General features: G+C 33.1%; 1 protein-coding gene across 4 annotated transcripts in view; it reads left to right on the top strand.

The window, feature by feature from the left end:
* Window positions 1–18,468, top strand: part of TFPI (tissue factor pathway inhibitor) — a 63,168-nt gene extending 44,700 nt beyond the window's left edge. The window contains exons 5-9 of one of the 4 annotated variants that reach the window (XM_047770462.1): window positions 83–259; window positions 906–1,001; window positions 13,803–13,827; window positions 17,294–17,473; window positions 18,242–18,302. In XM_047770462.1, the coding sequence (XP_047626418.1) occupies window positions 83–259; window positions 906–1,001; window positions 13,803–13,827; window positions 17,294–17,354 (359 nt within the window). In that variant the 3' untranslated portion in view covers window positions 17,355–17,473; window positions 18,242–18,302. Of the gene's footprint in view, window positions 1–82; window positions 260–905; window positions 1,002–7,144; window positions 7,273–13,802; window positions 13,828–17,293; window positions 17,474–18,241 lie in introns of those variants that run through there. The other 3 variants (XM_047770460.1, XM_047770459.1, XM_047770461.1) reach the window with 3 other exon arrangements.
* Window positions 18,469–18,899: the final 431 nt, after the last annotated feature.

Below are 18,899 nucleotides of genomic sequence, written 5' to 3'. Positions count from 1 at the left end.
AAGCAAAAAGACAAAAATAAATAAATAAAATAAAGTACTCACAAAAAGGAATATTGCTTTTTGACATTTTTATAATTTCTAGAAAAGCCAGACTTCTGCTTTTTGGAAGAAGATGCTGGAATCTGTCGAGGTTATATTACTAGGTATTTTTATAACAATCAGTCAAAGCAGTGTGAACGCTTCAAGTATGGTGGCTGCCTTGGCAATCTAAACAACTTTGAATCACTGGAAGAATGCAAGAACACCTGTGAGGATGCATGTATGTTTCTTATCTCATTTTACTTCATTTTATAGGCATTCTTAAAGCAAGGCATCTTAGAGGATGTTCAGGTTTACCTAGATTTTAGATTTTGTTTCAGCTATGCAATGAAGGTCCATTTGTATCCACTCTAAATCTCATAGAAATTAGTCACAATGTTTTGTTTGTTTGTTTTTTAGAAACAAAGAATTAAGAAATATATAGTGGAGATTATCTCCATAGAAACTGGTTTCTTTTAAGGTTACATTATTTAATTTTCCTTCCTGAGAGTACTGTAGTACAATTTAGGCACAAGAGTAAGACTGCTGAAATCTCTTGTGGTTCTAGCAATTTGAGGGCAAATTGGAATCTACTGCCTAAAACCAATCAGTTCCATCTGATCATAAAACTAATTAAAGCGACTTAAACATTAACTGTTATCTTTTTTTTTTGACAAAGAACCACAAAGTTACTCATGAAAATGTTATCCTATAAGATATATAACATAGCAATAACATATCACTGTGAATAAAATTTAGCATAGCAATGGGAATAAAATTTCTAGACATTAACTTTTCTTAACACAACTTCTGTGCTTCGCTTTACATGTACAATTATGAGCTTGGTGCTGCTGTCTTCTATTTTAATTGGCTGTATTTTTTTCCAGTGAATGATCTCCAGGTGGATGATTATAGAACCCCTCTTGAGGCTTTGAATAATGACTCCTTGACTCTCCAGCCTACCAAAGCACCCAGCTTCTTTGGTAAGACTTTCTTTTATTTTAATTGCTGCCAGAAAAATATTATCATAGTAACAATAGAAGAATATGTATTAGAACTATGCTTTTTAGAAAATTATACCTCTTTTGTTATTTAATAATAGGTGTATTGAAATACTTAGATTCAAAAGTGCTTATGACCTTTAATACCAGAAAAGTGATTAATTTTCCTAATCTGCTTTAAAATATGCTTTTAAATAGGCTTTTGATTACATATCACAAGAAAAATTTTATGCGATATTTAACTCTATGCAAAATTTATCATATAAAATGATGCTAGAAATTATCAGCCTCAGTGTCTACTAGTATATCATTGTAACGGCAGCAGTGTGTCAAAGGCAGTCTAAAGCTTTTAAATTGATGGTATTGGGCAAGGTCTCTGGTGTTAGTCACAGGACAGATTAGGAATTCACTGAATAGTCATTCCTGATTTATGTCACTCTGAGGGAATTTTCTTTTGGATGTACACTTAACTCTTTCCTGTATCTTGTCAACATATTTATCAAATTTAAATAAATATACAGGAAATATGTTCACAAAAATGCAGAGCTGGAAAATAGTGAAAATACTGGAAAACACAGGTACCACAAATACCTAGGCAACTAGAAACAGCCTAAAAAGCTGAATGTTAATGGGATGAATGTAAAGTCATTTCTAAATTAAAAAAAAAAAAATCACATGTGCTCATTCAGAAACTGGAGATTCTGCCTAGAAGCAGTCCATGTTAAAGTGCTAAATGTAAAGTTGCCATGAGTTGAGAAGAGTTCTGCCTCTATTAAAACTGCAGCCTCAGGGTAAAGAAAGACAGTGTCTGGGGCAGGGAGGGGTTCTCCAACCCCAGCCATGTAGCAGAATCAGGTAGGTTTAGGAACCAGAGTGTCTTTGAGCATCTTTCTTTACAACAAACAAATGGATTTAAGGCACTGCAAATATTGATGGTGATTTATCTAGCTTGACGAATATAGTCCTGCCTTGACCTGATAATATCTGTGGACTTGCTTCGGGCCTCAATGCCATACCTTAGAAATCACAAAGAGAACAACCAGAAATGTGTTTCCAGAAGGACTGGAAAGTGTAAGATGTGAAATCTAAGAAAACATCATATATGCTCTTAGTACTTGAAACACTATCAAGTGAAAGAGTTAAATTCTGTACCTGCCTCATTGTCAGTCCTCTCCATTTCAATTTTCCCTGCTCATATCCTTCTGGTCTTTATTTCCCTCAACCCAGCTTAAGAATGAGGATTAATGAGTGAAATCTAAAGTACAATTTTCTTTCTGTAAACTGTTTATTTTGACTGTGAGGTCTTCAAAAATAAATAGATGTCTCATGGATTAAATTCCCTAAATTGTAGGCATTCAAGCAGTGTTCCAATAGCACTTGAGATGTCATAAAGGGCATGCAAAATTTCAGAGGGAAATAAGGTATATCCAAAATGCCTTCATAAATAGAGCAGTGAATTCAGTATCAGATGAATTTGAGTATAATTTTAAATGCTATTTTGTTATAATGATAAGTATCTTTTTACTTCTGAATTTAAATTCTGAATTAAAGATACATGTGATACAATATATCCACAAATGAGTGTATGAAATCAATTTTCAATGTGTTTCAACATTTTTTGTTTGGATTACTTTACTAATTCAAATAGAGATCTTCAATCATTTTTCATTAAAATGACTAGAGTAAGGACACGGTTTTGTCTTAAAGTGTTATTACGTATAAAAGTATGATTTTTGGCAGGCATACAATCAAAATAGAAGGGAGAAACAAAATAAGTATGGGAAAATAAATGTTTTAAATATTGTCTGATAAATATCCTAAGTTTTTATATAGACATACACTAAAAAGTATAACTATCAAATTAATTGTTATAAGAGCAAATCATTAACTAAGGAAGCAGTAAAATTCACAACATAAATTTAAAGGGAAACAGTATTGAGTTTTTTATTTCAAATAATAGACATTCAGGGTAATTCTTTCATATTAATGGCATTTAAAATGAGGGTAAATGGGCTCCTTTATTTGTCTAGAGACCTATTTTTTTTGTGTGTATTTACCTCAAAATCTAAATTCCTAGGCAATTTGATACTCTTTCCCTTTTCTAGGAGCATTCTCTTCTTGCTCTTTTCTAACATTTCTAATTTAAAATATGAAACAATGTTGCAATAACTTCTCTGAGAAGTTTGATGTGAAGAGTGGCTTAATAGCTGAAGCTCTGCCTCCACTCTTCCTAAGACCTACATGATCCCCTGTGTGCCCACATCCAAGGTGAAGGTGGAAGTGCTTCTGTTCCTCTCCATCATCCAAGGACTAGATGATCCCTTCCCATCCAAGTGCCAGAATGTAAAAGTCAATTGTGCCCCCCACCCTTCCAATACCTAGATTATCCCTCCCCAATTCTGTCAAAGGGCTTTGCTGAGGCTTATATTCTTTTTAATTTTTTTTTTCCCACTGTACAGCAAGGGGGTCAGGTTATCCTTACATGTATACATTACAATTACATTTTTCTCCCACCCTTTCTTCTGTTGCAACATGAGTATCTAGACAAAGTTCTCAATGCTATTCAGCAGGATCTCCTTGTAAATCTATTCTAAGTTGTGTCTGATAAGCCCAAGCTCCCCATCCCTCCCACTCCCTCCCCCTCCCATCAGGCAGCCACAAGTCTCTTCTCCAAGTCCATGATTTTCTTTTCTAAGGAGATGTTCATTTGCGCTGGATATTAGATTCCAGTTATAAGTGATATCATATGGTATTTGCCTTTGTCTTTCTGGCTCATTTCTCTCAGTATGAGATTCTCTAGCTCCATCCATGTTGCTGCAAATGGCATTATGTCATTCTTTTTTATGGCTGAGTAGTATTCCATTGTGTATATATACCACCTCTTCCGAATCCAATCCTCTGTCGATGGACATTTGGGTTGTTTCCATGTCTTGGCTATTGTGAACAGTGCTGCAATGAACATGCGGGTGCATGTGTCTCTTTTAAGTCGAGTTTTGTCTGGATAGATGCCCAAGAGTGGGATTGCGGGGTCGTATGGAAGTTCTATGTATAGATTTCAAAGGTATCTCCAAACTGTTCTCCATAGTGGCTGTACCAGTTTACATTCCCACCAACAGTGTAGGAGGGTTCCCTTTTCTCCACAGCCCCTCCAGCACTTGTTATTTGTGGATTTATTAATGATGGCCATTCTGACTGGTGTGAGGTGAAGGATATTCTTGATATTCTATCTCAAAAAGTATTACATCTGTTGCTTCTTGCAATTATATTAATATAGTTTACCATAATTTAAGAAAATAATTCTATTTTTTTACATAAAAACTTGTTCAAGGTTTTAGCAAATGTGTGAGGTTTTCTGTGGCTATTAGTTTCTTTTGAAAAAATGTATATCCTTTAAGGTTTTCATTCAGTGTATAGGAATAATAACATGTCCCATAACAAAAATAGAATAGCATTTGTATAAAATTCTTTCCATTAAAAACAATCCTTAGATATTTGAGTCTTCTAAAAATATAGCTAGAGTGTACTATTAAGTGAAATATTTGTAAATATAATTTTAGTGTTTCTCTTTCTGATGATAATAGAAAAAAATTTTAGAATAATAACATTGGTTGTTGTTATTATTATTATTGTTACTATTAGCTTTTTTAGGGCTGCATCTGTGGCATTGAAAGCTCCCAAGCTAGGGATCAAATTTGAGCTGCTGGCCCATGCCACAGCCACAGCGACTCTGGATGAGAGCTGTCTCCAAACTACACCACAGCTCACTGCAACACCAGATCCTTAACCCACTGAGCAAGGCCAGGGATCGAAACTGCATTCTCGTGATTTCTGGTTGGGTTCATAACCCACGAGCCACAGCAGGAATTTCTGTTTTTTAAATTGCTATTTATTCTCTATCACAATATTTCAAATTAGCTTGAGGATATTTTTTTCAAATGAATCGTCTCAAGATTTTTGAATATTTATTAACAACAGATGTTTAATTTTCTCCTTTTATTTCCGTATTTCAATATTAATAGGCTACAGAGGTGCTCTTAAAGATTGAAACTTGCTCTTCCTTAGATTTTTTTTAACATTGTGTAAGCATGTCCCTGTGCACAAAAGAGAGCAATGTATTTGAGTTGTTTTTATTGTCCTGAAATAATTCATGATGGTATTCATGTAGTTATAATAAATGTCTGTTCTCAATACACGTGGGAGAGAAATAATCTAACATAGAATCTCCAAGTATATGCAGTTCTGGTGTATGATCTTCAGAATGAAAAGCTGTCACAATTGGTGCTTCTTTCTTTCCTGTTGTGACTGGCACATTAATATATTAGATAAGAGAAATGACTTTGAGCCTGAAGACTTGGGCTCAAATCCCATTTCTTCTACTTACTAGCTATGGAACTGTAAGATAATTCTCAACTCTCTGAATCTCATTTAGCCCATTGAAAAATGAGGGTGGTAATAATATCCTACTTACTACAGAGGTTTTATTGTGAGGTGAAATCAGTCCATATACCTATTCAGGGCTACATCATTATGATTCATCATTATCACCCATGTGATTCAGAGCAATGCAAGACTTAGTTCCCACACTTGTAAAACAACTCTTAATAAGTTCCCATTTGCAGGAAAGGGTGATATTTCAGCCACTTATTAAATCTCTAATTATTCAGTTAAGTGCTTCACACATAGTAATAAAATTATAATTAACCTCTAAAAGAAAATTTGTAATAGAAATTAATACATATATGGAAACAAATAGTTCAATTATATTTACTAGAAAGAAGCTGAGAATATTGGCATGTAGAAGTATCATGTGGCTATAGAGTTTTATTTGTATATTTTTTCTTTATATTTTTCAACATTTCCAGCATTCCAAGTTTTCAGACTTCTGTCTGTCACTATTTTCCAGTTATTTCAGTTTGAGCATCTGGTAATCTCTTTTGATCACTTCTGTTCTAGTCAGTCATTAAATTCTATTGCTATTTTTCTGATAAAATATCCATTCCATCTTCTCCATTTTCAGTCTTACCTGTTCTGTTCAGACTATCAATCCTTTGTGTTTGATTACCTCAACAATCATATGTCATCCAAACTGGAATGTTAATGAAAATGAAAGGAGGACAGTAAAAAAATTATTTATTTAAAATATACATGTATAGACAGAAAATTGGGTTTGTCATTTTGGTGGATAAGTAAACTAGTTTTATATTATTAAATATTTTGATTTTTAAAAAATCACATATATATTGAACATGATATACCAAAAAAAAAAAAAACCCATGAAATAATACTAGCTCCGGCAAACCATATGATGTATAGATAGATAGAGATACATAAATAGATATCCCAGTGGCCAGATATAACTCAATATACTATATACATATATTATTAGTATATTCATATCAGGTGTAAGTCAAATAGAACATTTTATGCATTTGTGTATGTGTATGTATAAAAACGGAGACACAGAGAATTAGAGAAATATACATAATGCACTAGATAGAACCTTTTGGACATGACTATCCTAATTCCATACATCCATCATGGTAGCATCAGACTAATCAAGCAAATTTATGTATTTGTCTTGCTTTATAGAAAAAAAAGCTAACACTTAAAAAATTAACTGTGATAATCTCACCTCATTTATTTGGCTTAAATTATCTGTGTTATCTGTTAGCCCTCTACCTGTTCTGTCACTATTTTCCAATTATTTCAGTTTGACAAAATTCCAGATTTTGTCACACTATCTTATATACATGAAATTTATCTGTCCATTCAGAATAGACATTGCCATTAAACACTCTCTCCATTATTTTTAAGTCCGAACTATCCATTCTCATTTCATATGATGTTTTAATTCAAGGCCTTCCCCGTAGTATCTAAGCTGCCTTTTCGCCACCACAAAGGAGGCTTTTTCCTCTCTCTTTGCCGGGGCTTTTTATTTTGATTCATTTAATACTTATATTGTTTGATGTTGTGTTAGCTCCGCCTTGATGACTAGATTACAAGTTTTTTGAAGAAGCAGTCCATGGATTATATATTTTGTAAACCCTCCCCCCCAGTGTTTATCCTACTGTTAGGCTCAGGACAGATGACTCATAATTTTTATTTATTAATTTTGTAATCCACAGTTACAACAGAAAGAACAAATGATGGTTGGAAGAATGCTGATCATACTTACCAAGTCTTTCTGAACATCTTCTGCATTCATGCATCAATGTTCATTTTAAGATTACATAGCATTTTATGCATGTGTTAATAATTGTGTTTTTGACATTTCTTTAATATTTATATAGTAAATGCGATGTCTTCCATAGTATACTATTAATAAAATGTTAATTGCATGCATAGAGTTAATATATTCTTCTCAATATAACTCATTGATAAATGTCTAACTAGTAAAGAAAAACTAATGTTCTCAAGTGCTCATACTGGTTTTGGGCCTTTTGAGTGGCCCTGACACATGTATGAAAAAAATCAAGTTATTTTGAGTTATCCTTCTGATTCTCATAGTTCCTTTTACTTCTATATACCAACTCTATCTTTTTTTTTAATGGCCACACCTGTAGCATGTGGAACTTTCCTGGGCCAGGGATTGAATGCCAGCTGCAGCTACAACCTCCACTGGATCCTTTAACCCACTGCACCACAGTAGGAACTCCTATATAACACCTCTTACTAGCTGCTTTGGGACTACATTAGCTATATAACATAAAAAAAAAAAAAAACTTTGAATAGACTTCTAAAGCCTACTGTCTACCCAATCTGGTACTTGCTCTTTGACTAAGAAAGGGAATGTCTATATATTTGATCTAGTCCCGTGTTGTTTCCTGGCTGCCTCCACGTCAAGGGAAACATTTAGATGTTGTTCTGAAGACCATTTGGGTACTTATAACTCTGTTTCTCTCCTGACTATATTTCCTGTATGACCTAGTGGTCAGATTCCATATATATATGAAAATAAATGGGTAGAAAATAAGAACATACATACACACACTCACACATATACATCTTTTAAAAAAATGTTTGGTTATCATTAGCCTTCTGGAAAAGGTATTATTCTCACAAATTACCTGATTGTCACCAAATACCATCAATTAACATATTTGCAAGAGAATGCTGTCACCTATTTGGCTTCTTGTTGAAGATGTAATTATATATAGAAAAATATCACAACAAAATCTCCAAATGGAGATGTTTTGGAAGGAAAACATCCCCCATCAGCTAAATAGTTACACACTTAGTTGTATACCACAGTTAATCACTAGCACTGTCAACAATTCTAAAACACTCCACTTCAACAACACACTTCCATAGTCCCAAAGCAGTATCCTGTTTTACATACTGTTCTCAGACCAAGAAGCAGACCAAGAAGCACAGAAACTTCCCTTATAATCTAAATATGCCTGCATGAATCTGGAGCCTTCAAGCTGGATTTATAAAAATAGATAACAAGCTTTGACAAGGATCCTTCAGACCATCTACTTCCTGGCAGGAGAGCTGGTGAGAAACAAAAATGTAGCACTTCATCTCTGCCAAGACTGCTGCCATCCAAATAGAGTTACCCTAGGTGACCACTAATTTTACTAATCCTTTTCTTCCTGGACCATCTCTGGTTTTAACAAGGATAAATTTTTGCCCCAGTCATAAGATTCCTTCAGATAAGTTTTTCTAAATATATGAAATCTTTAAAAGAGAAAATTCACAGACTTCCATTTTGAAAACCAAATTATTTTGAATGATATTAATTTTATATGAACAAGTAAAATGGCAGGGATAAAGTCCTTATCTATGTGACTATTATACAACTATAAATCAAAACTTATTCACAGATGAATACAATACAAACTGCAAACTAAAAATTAATAATACTCATTCTTTGATTTATTTTAAGGCTTTTTTTTTGCTGAAAGCAAAAAATACCTATGATAATATGATTTTGGTAAGGACTGCTACAGGACAGATTAGGAATGACAGGAATAGGTTACAAAAGCCTGTGTTACTCTGGCTGTGTGTAATTCTCTGTCCTTTTTCTATTTGAATGCTGGACAATCTTTGCAGGAATGAATTTGAGAATCACTGATATAAAATGTGTTGATTAGGAATATTCCAACTCTATCTTTCCTAAGGACACAGCAGAATGGGTTTCTAGTTTTCTATCACATCTTAATGCTATTAAATGGATCTGACTGGCCAGTGAAAATGTGATCAGAGAGGGCATAAGATCCTAGAGCTTTAGTCTATTTCTATAAAACTTGCCAACCCAATAATTCTTGCCCTGAAATGTTTGAGCTCCCTGACTACTGTTTGCCTCAGCACTGTTACTCCCTAAACTTGTTTTCTGACTCCTTGTTTGATGACCTATTTTGATTAGATATTTTTCTCCTGTTCAAACTTGATCATCTCCAACTCCACTTATGTAACAAAGGGGAAGAAGTGTCTAAGACATTCTGAACCTAAGCTTCAAAGAAGAGTGACTTGGAGAATCAAATATGAAGGGGAAGTTGTGACAACTTTTGTTTTACATGATAATTACTCAAATATCTTTTTTTCAGTTATTTTTATTTTCTAGTTAGTTTTCAGATAACATATCAGAGTGGTTAAGAGTGTTGGATTTGTGGGCAGAAAGATGTGGGTTTAAATTCCAGTTCTTCTATTTGCAGATTTTCTCTGTGGCCTTGAAAATAATTACACAACTCTGAGCCTCAGGTTCCTCTTTTGGTATATGTGAAGAGTAATACCTTATAAAAATTTTGTGAAGATTTGTGCTAAACTGTGTTTAGCAAAAACAAGAGCTCAAAAGTATTAATATTTGAGGTTTTTATGATGATGATAATGATGCTTACCCAGTATTAACAGAGGTTTATAGCAGGAAAAAAAAATAAAACAATTAGGGGTATCATTTGTATACATTTTATAGTGACAATTGTTTAATATAACTGAAGCCTCTAATCTTGATCTATAGAACCTTCATTTAATATATTTAATACTATGATTATCTGAACATACAATACTTTTAAAATTCAAACATAATTATAAAATACCAATACATGTTTTGTGTCTTTGGATCTTATTTCTGAACAGAGGACTTGCAACCCTGTGTTTCCAACTTTATCTTATGACCTGAGGTACAGATCTGATATACTTCTTAATGTCTATTCAGTTCAGCAAATATTGAGTGCCTTCTCTACGACAGGATTTGGCATGCAGTCTGGCAGTCTAATAATAATTAAGAAGGTGGTTTTGTCCTTTATAGGCATGCCTGGGAAATAGGGGAAGGAGATAGATATGTAGGCAACTTCAATGCCTGCTATATACTAAGACAGAGACCTACACAAATGTTAAGGGAAGATAGTCGTGTTGTACTTCCATTGAAGAATGTAAAAATTCAAATGTCTTCTATCTAATATCTTGGACCTGTTTGGCTAATGGCACCTAATCCATAGGCATAAATCACAATTCCATCTTCATTCAGGGAATCTTCTAAGTGAAGCCACATTGAAAGCCATGGTGAAATTACAAATTATGAAGCTACTGACTATATTTAATACAGTGATTACATTTCATAATACATTAGAAATATTTGGGAGTTCTTGCTGGGGCTCAGTGGTAACAAACCCACTAGTATCCATGAGGATATAGGTTCAATCCCTTGTCCTGCTCAGTGGATTAAAGATTCTGTGTTGCTGTGGCTGTGCTGTGTGCTGCAGCTCCATTTCAACCCCTGGCTTGGGAAACTTCTATTGTGCCACGGGTATGCCCTCTGCCCCCACCAACAAAGAAATATTCCATCTGCTAAGTAAATTCATCTGGAAATACTAGAATTACCTTCTCTCTAGCTCTCTCTTTACCCACATTCACTCTGGTGCTTAATTTTAGCCATTAGCACTCTGTTTTAGTTAGGGTCACCTTACATTCTCCTCTGTTGCAAGCCTCCTACTGGATTCAGCCTTAACATACCTGTTTTGAGTTTGTTTCATGTATAAAGGTGAATCAGAAATTGTCTCTTTCATCCTTCCACACTTTCAGTAACTTATTAATGTCTTCTACATCATGGAAACCAAATATATCAGTATTCAAAGACCTTCTTAATTTGGTCTAAATTACTCTTCTAGCTTTGCATTCTGCTATAAATCTGCAAGCACACTTTTCTCCAGGGACCCTGGAGTTGACGAAGAACCTCAAACAAACTGGGAATATTCTGACTTTTGTGCTTTCCTTTACCTATATTCTCCTCTACCTCCTTTGCTTGTTAAAATTCATTCTTTGAAAGCTGATCAAAAGACTAAATAAGCATTAATTTTCACCTTTTACTAGAGTTTTCAAAGTTGCAGATATGTCATGAAGAAAAGTTTTTCTAATGTATTATTAAGGTATAAATATCTTAGTATAAATTTACTCATAACAGTTTCATAAATTGTAAGTTTACCATGGCTTTCTTTCTTTGTGGCTTTATTTAGAAAAATCCTTGGATGAAGGTAATTTTGAACTTTTTCAATGGATTAGACGGTATTTAGGCAAGGAAATCCAACCTGATACATATCTTCCTAATTTCTCTTCCTCTTTTTTTTTTATTTTTATCTATGGGTGCTTCCTTGTCCAAGCAAAGCTCCTTACACCATCTCCCTTCACAATCTTTCAGTTTCAGATGCTCTAGCAGTCTACCTTTCACATTTCAGCCTCAGCTAAATGGCCTACCAGTAGAACCCAAGTTCCACTGTGCTTGTTTTCCTATTCCCTGCCCTCTTTTCTATCAGGCACATCAGTTTCTGTCCATTTAATACCAGTTCTACCTGGTGAATGGAGATGTATGCGTTCCCTGTAAAACAGACTTACTATCCGTAAATAGTAAATGTATAGGAGACGGGTTTGTTCTTTTCCATCAGAAACAGATTCTGATCTCTAGCTCTTCTTTATGACCCCAGAACACTGGGATCCCACTAAAAGTATTTTTATTATATAACATTATTTCTGACATTATATTTCATTATATAATTCGCAGACAACTTGCAAAAAAAACACAAAAGTGGAAGAAAAAAAATCAGCCGTACTTATACTACAGAAACACACTCACTGTCCAGATTCTAACATATTTCCTTCTACTATTTCTTTGCAATTTTTGTTTTCCAACTTGTCATGAAATAAACAAAACACTGGAAAGGTAGCTTGTGGAGGATCCCAATTGTATAAAATAATTCAGCAAAAAAGAATCTATTTTGTAGAAATGTAAGCTCTTTACCTGATAAAAACATCTCTACACTGATCATTTTTCCCATCGATTGCACACACTTTCAGTTTTTGTGTGTATTTATATATGTATATATGTGCTTAATTTTGGTATGTTTACACAAAATGATAAATTATTGTATTTTGTTGATTCTAACATACATATTTTTCCACATTTTAACATGGTGCGAATCATAATGAAACTTATAACTGATGACATATAATCATGTAATTGTTTTTTTCTTTATAAGCAATGCATAAAATAATGGTGCATCTTAAAATCAATGTCATCTTAGATTCTATGCAAACTACATTTTGCAGAACATTTGAGTAATGAGGAATTACTTCCACTTTTGTGAATATGAAGAGAAAATAAGAGCAGTGAATGGTAAATAAATGCAATGAAGGTGCACATTTTGTTAAAAAATTTTAGGCACTTTTATTTTCATTAAATTATTTAGGCACTTTTAAGCACTATTGTAAAAGTATAAATTTATATAAACTTTTAGTGGATATTTAACAGCATCTACCAAATTATAAATTTAATATAGCTTTTGCATAATTCTAATTCTAGAAATATCTCCTCTAGAAATAGCTGAACCAGTATATGAGGATATTCATGCGCCATTTTCTGGAATTGAAAAAACTAAGTAATCTATGTATACTTGAGTATAAACTGATTAAATATGCTATAGTCAATTCAAAAAAGTAAGTACTATGCCTATATTAAAAAGAATGAGGTATATACCTGAAGAAATGTGGAAAACATGGTCCCCAAATATTATTAAATATAATAAGACATGAAGCAGTTTACTAATATGTGCTTGCGTATGTGAAAAATTGGGGGGAAGATATTCTCACACCACAGGAAAGGGTAAGGGTCAAATTATGGAGAACATTTGTTTCATACTGTCATACTTTTATATTATTTCAACATTTTACAATGAAAAGTATAATCAGAAAATAAAAACCTTCATATTTTCCTTCATTATAAAATTATGGGAAAAAAATTGTTATTCAAAGATTTGTCATTCAATTCCCTGAAACACTCTCAAAAGACAAAAAATAATTTTCTCAACAAATGATGAGGTGGTTCATAAAACCTATATTGGTAGGTAAAGTAAAAGCCCAAATACAGGCAGATAAAATGGGACAGTAAGAAAAATGCCACAATAAAGATCAAAGTGGGTACAAAATTTGAAGTTTACTGTATAAGTTTCAAAGCAAATTTACATAAGACAATTTACATATAAAACTGTCTTGGGAGCATGACCTCATAGTTTAGCAGTCATACTAGACAACGTCAGTTTGTGTCAGAATGTAAGTGGATCCTGAATTCTGAAACCTATCATAGACCTTCTAAATGGAAGCTGTCCAATTTGTTATTAATGGTGAGATCAAGACAGAATGCATTTGGTTATTAAATTCCCTTTGGAAATGAACAGAAGTCAGGTTAGTGTCTTTTTATTCTATCTTAAATTTCTGTGGACATTTTAATCTAGACCAAAAAAAAAAATGCATTGTGCACCTACTTCAAAACCTTTATATTTTCTTTCATTGTAGATATCAAAGTCTGGATTTTGAATAGGTGAGTGCCTATGTCTATCTAGAATAAATATGTTAATTGAAAATAGTTGAATTTATCTCCTCATGGGGTGCAAAAATTTTCAATTTTTCACCTCTGGAGATTGATCAAGTAATAATCAAGGACTCAAAAAATCTGGAGCTAAAATGTTCTTGAGAAACCATCTACTTCATCATTTTAATTCTGATGTTTATTCTAGAGTAATCCAATGATTGTCTTAAATGCTTAGAATTAAAATGATTTTAGGAGAAATAGATTAGTGTATGTAAGAAGGTATAATTCATGTTTCTGAAGAGTAATGGCCTTAGAAAGACTGCCCAATTGCTGCTAAGTTATTGCATTATTAAAAACATAAAATTAAAAGAACTTTAAAATACAACATTCTTAGTGATTAATTTCAAGCTTTAACTCAGTATTAAAATATTCTTGGAGTTCCCATTGTGGCTCAACAGTAATGAACCCAACTAGTATCTATGAAGATATGGGTTCAATCCCTGGCCTTGCTCAATGGGTTAAGGATCCTGCATTGCCGTGAGCTGTGGTGTAAGTCACAGACGCGACTCAGATCCTGCGTTGTTGCTGTGGCTGTGACATAGGCCAGCAGGTGCAGCTCCAGTTCAACCCCTAGCTTGGGAACTTCCATATGCCATGGGTGCAGGCCTAAAAAGATTAAAAAAAATTCTTATTTCTATATATTGATCTGGATCAAATATGAGTTCTGTTTGATGATCTGTGTAGCTAGTGATTAAAATAGGACAAACAAATGAGAGAGACAAGCAACTGTCATCAGGTCAAACATAGACACTTTCTGAATACAAGCTGATATTTGGTAAGAAGTCTGCACACCGGATCCCAGGCGATCAAAAAGCAACATTCCAGACATCTTCTGATTCAAAAGTTATGGAGAGTTTCAGTTAGAGGCAATCTGATGTCTGGAACAATTTCACAGGTAGTGAAACTCTGATGAATCTGTGCTATTAACTGTCTCTTTGCTTTCAAACCAATCCTCTGCCTTCTTCTTGTTCTATCCTTTGGTTTCTGAGTAGATTTGGTGAGTGGCAACCTGTTGCAACACTGGTAGCCAAAGGTAGACAGAAGCTATAGCTTATATCCTCCCCAAAACTGTGGTATATGCTCCATGGTTTCAGATCCCACTGGAGAGTCAATTTTGGTTCTAGCTTTCACTTGATATTCCAGGATCATGGCCTATGATAACCACATTCCTTGTACCTTTAGTCTAGGGACTGTGCTTGCAGATATACCAAGCCAGCTTGTTCTCATCTTGAAATAGCACTGATTTTTTTAATGGGGCCACTTTTACTGTAGGTTGTGTGTTAGGCAAAAGAAGGATGATTTTTTTTTCTTCCTGTCATCAGAAAATTCTGTCCTGGAATAAGGAACTTTAGGTAGGGCATTGCTATTAAGACATAACAACTAATATTTGTAAAGAAGTGTGCAACTAACAAGTACATCCATATTATCTTCAACTTACTGTGAGCTAATTCATCTTGTGTACAAAATGCTAAAGTGAAACTGATGCACAAATCATAACATCTACTTACACATCTGCTATAAAGCATACGTGGTTGCTTTCTGAGAATAATTTTTAAAAGAATAGCAATTTCCTCTGTTTTCTCTGTTTCTCAAATCAGGCTACTTGCTTATGGGATCTCTCATTTGTTTCTGAACATAAGTGATGACTTTGGAAGCTTATGGAATTAGAACTAAACTGATGGCAATTGATAACCATATCATATTCTTGGCTATGGATTGATGAGAATCCATAACATATATACTAGAAAATCTTATACAATAGGAGGACTCAATTATAATATATCTCTCCTAGATTGTTGGAAAATTCCTCTCACATAAACCATTGCTGGCAATAGGAAACATCAACATTTGATAGAAAATTAAGCACACATTCTCACCAAATACATTTCAGTTTTGATTTATGATGGCAATAATCATACATCATAACCCTAATGGGGTGATGTAAAACATAAGTTAGACTACATGATTTTTGAATGATGTTTTAGTATAGATCATAGGAGTTTCTTTTAAAATCACAGTGTCTGTAGACCCAGTCAAAGACTAATACAAAAAATTTTAATGTGATTTTAGTTCTTGAATTTTGACACAGAATATCATCTTTCTAAAATGTTTTATCATAAATTCTTCCCATAGCATTCCCACTCCTTCTCTTACATTTTCTAGACTTCCTCTACTACATGAGACATTATATCAAGACACTCTAATTTTTAAATATATAGAAGGCAAGAGGATATAAAATTGTGTTTATCAATTTAAAATTTTTCTTTTTTTCTCAAATTGTTTATTTCTTTTGTAGTCTATTCACCTGGGCTTCACTTGCTATGAAACCACTTCTTGCTTTTTGCCCAATCCATTTTCCTTCATTGCTACTGGATTCCTCAAAATGCTATTTTATGCCAATATTGTATACTTAGCAAATCTTTTTCGCATTTGCTGTACTACAACTCACTATTTGGCAAAGCCATCAAAGTTCTCTTTTACTGATTCCTGACCATCCACCAACTTTCCTAACATATTGGTTTACTTATATCAAGCAGTTTAGCTCTGCTACTAAAGTACCGGCTTCCCCTCACTAATAGGAATTCCAGAAGGGGCTAAAAACTACCATTAGGCTGAAACCATTTTTCTACTTTGCCTTAAGGAAATGAATGATCCTTTCATTATTCTAGCTGCACTTTTTCCCCTCTCTTTTTGAAAGTGGTGTGTTGCATTTAACAGTCTGTCTGTCTGGTTAAAACCTGTAAATGATATTACTGGTTTTAGTAACATTCCTTCCTTTGCAAAAATATCTAGCTCATCTAGAACTGATGGTTCAATTTATAAGAAAACTTTAGCACTAAGCCGAATCATCTCTTCTGGGCTCCGTTTTCAAAGCTTAAGGTTAAAATTTACTGTACCCAGATTGCCTGCACTTTAAAGTGTGATATGTTTTTATAGCATTCAGAACTTAAGTCAGGGACAGAACGCTTCCTCTGCTTCAGTTTGTATCATGCAATGAATAAGGATTTTGCTAATCAGGACTTTTCCCCAAAGTTGAATACTCATGAACAAATGACATGTAAACATTAATGATTTTTTTAAGTGGATACGGTTAATACACTTTCATGAATTAAATTATTAAATAGCAATTGCTTATATTATGTACAACTAGTTTTGTTATATAGGGAGTAATCACAATACTTTAACAAATGTATGTACATTTATATTTATTGGAGAAAGTCTCAGTATATTGGACACTTGGAGACTGGTTAGGCATTTTCCTGGATTTGAAATACATGAATTTCACTAAGTAATACTTTAATTTATTCAGATTTTTGTTGTATATAAACATGCCACAAGACTAAACTATAAACAATATTTTAAGTTTCAGATGAACTATCATATATGGCTTACCATGTTTTCTTGATATTCTTAGAATTTTACGGCCCCTCCTGGTGTCTGACCCCTGCAGACAGAGGATTATGTCAAGCCAATGAACGCAGATTCTACTACAATTCAGTCATTGGGAAATGCCGCCCCTTTAAGTACAGTGGATGTGGAGGGAATGAAAATAATTTTACTTCTAAAAAAGCATGTCTTAAGACTTGTAAAAAAGGTATAGAGGACATGATTCCTATTAATCAGTGGTGTTTAAGGTAACAATTGTATTGAAATTAAGAATGAATTTTAATCTATGAAGATATGAAATTAGTTCTATTTATAAGAAACAGTATTATGAATTAACTAAAATAAATATTCCCCTTCCAACTATATTTTGATAATATTCCCAGGTATGTTAACTGCAATTCCTTTTTTTAATTTTTAATTTTTTTCTTTTTTGGCCACTCTATGGCATATGGAGTTCCCAGGCTGTGGCAACGTCAGATCCTTAACCCACTGTGCTGGGCAGAGGATCAAACCTGCATCCCAGCATTTCCAAGACACTGCCAATCCCATATACTGTTTTCATTTTAAAGGATTACACAAAAATATCTTTAAGCATTCTAATGCATAAAACTTTAATGTATTTATTTTCTTCCGAATATAAAAATGATGCCTATTTATAGAGTATTAATATGTAAATAAAAATCATCTAAAATTCTACTAACTATATATAGCCATATATCCTCTTTAATAAAATGAGCATTAATTTTTAACTGAAGAGGAATAATAAAAATCAATAACATTTACCCATTTTTGCTAACTCATGTGTGCAAAGTGACTTCCTTAGAAAGAGATGGTTCTATACAATGACATAGACAAACTAAAGGGTTTTAAACCAATTACATATTTTTGGGGGTTTAAATATTAAAAGCTGAATACATTTCAGATTAAATGTTTTATTGTTTACCTTATCATGCATAAATTTATCTTCCTTTTGTAGGTTTTGTCCAAAGAATATCAAAAGACGGATTAATTAAAACCAAAAGAAAAAGAAAGAAGCAGCCAGTGAAAATAGTATATGAAGAAATTTTTGTTAAAAAGATATAAATTTATTACAGTTCAACATTATTTCTACTAAATATTTTGAATAAAACTTTTCATTATGATTCCTATAGTTTTCTCTCCTGAAATCTTTTAATAAACATTTTCATGGATTATCTATGCATATATTACCTGCTCTTAATACATTTAAATCAGAGTTCCTTTTCTAATCTAGTCAAATTACTTATGCTAGGGCTATAATTTATTAATTGTCTACTATTAATTTACTTATTCTCTGGATCCCTTTCTAACTATCTGCCATTTAATCACAAATTATCATTACTACTGGCAATATCAAATCAGTCTGTTTTTACCATTTGGTGATTTATCTATTTGAGAATATATTGTTACTTATTTGTTTTGATATTGTATACAATGATATTCTTAATAGCATATATCCAAATTAAGAAATACAGCTATTAAAGATCAAGTGGATTGGGGATTTCACATTTAAAATGGTTACAAGCACTGTCTTCTGATAAAGATTACTCAGTTGTGCTTTTGGAAAGAACTGGTAATAACTAGATTCTATCATGTGTTTTCCTACTTAGACATAT

The sequence above is a fragment of the Phacochoerus africanus genome, chromosome 3 (assembly GCF_016906955.1).
Source record: "Phacochoerus africanus isolate WHEZ1 chromosome 3, ROS_Pafr_v1, whole genome shotgun sequence".
NCBI classification, from domain to species: Eukaryota; Metazoa; Chordata; class Mammalia; order Artiodactyla; family Suidae; genus Phacochoerus; species Phacochoerus africanus.
This window is presented reverse-complemented; position numbering and strand designations above follow the sequence as displayed.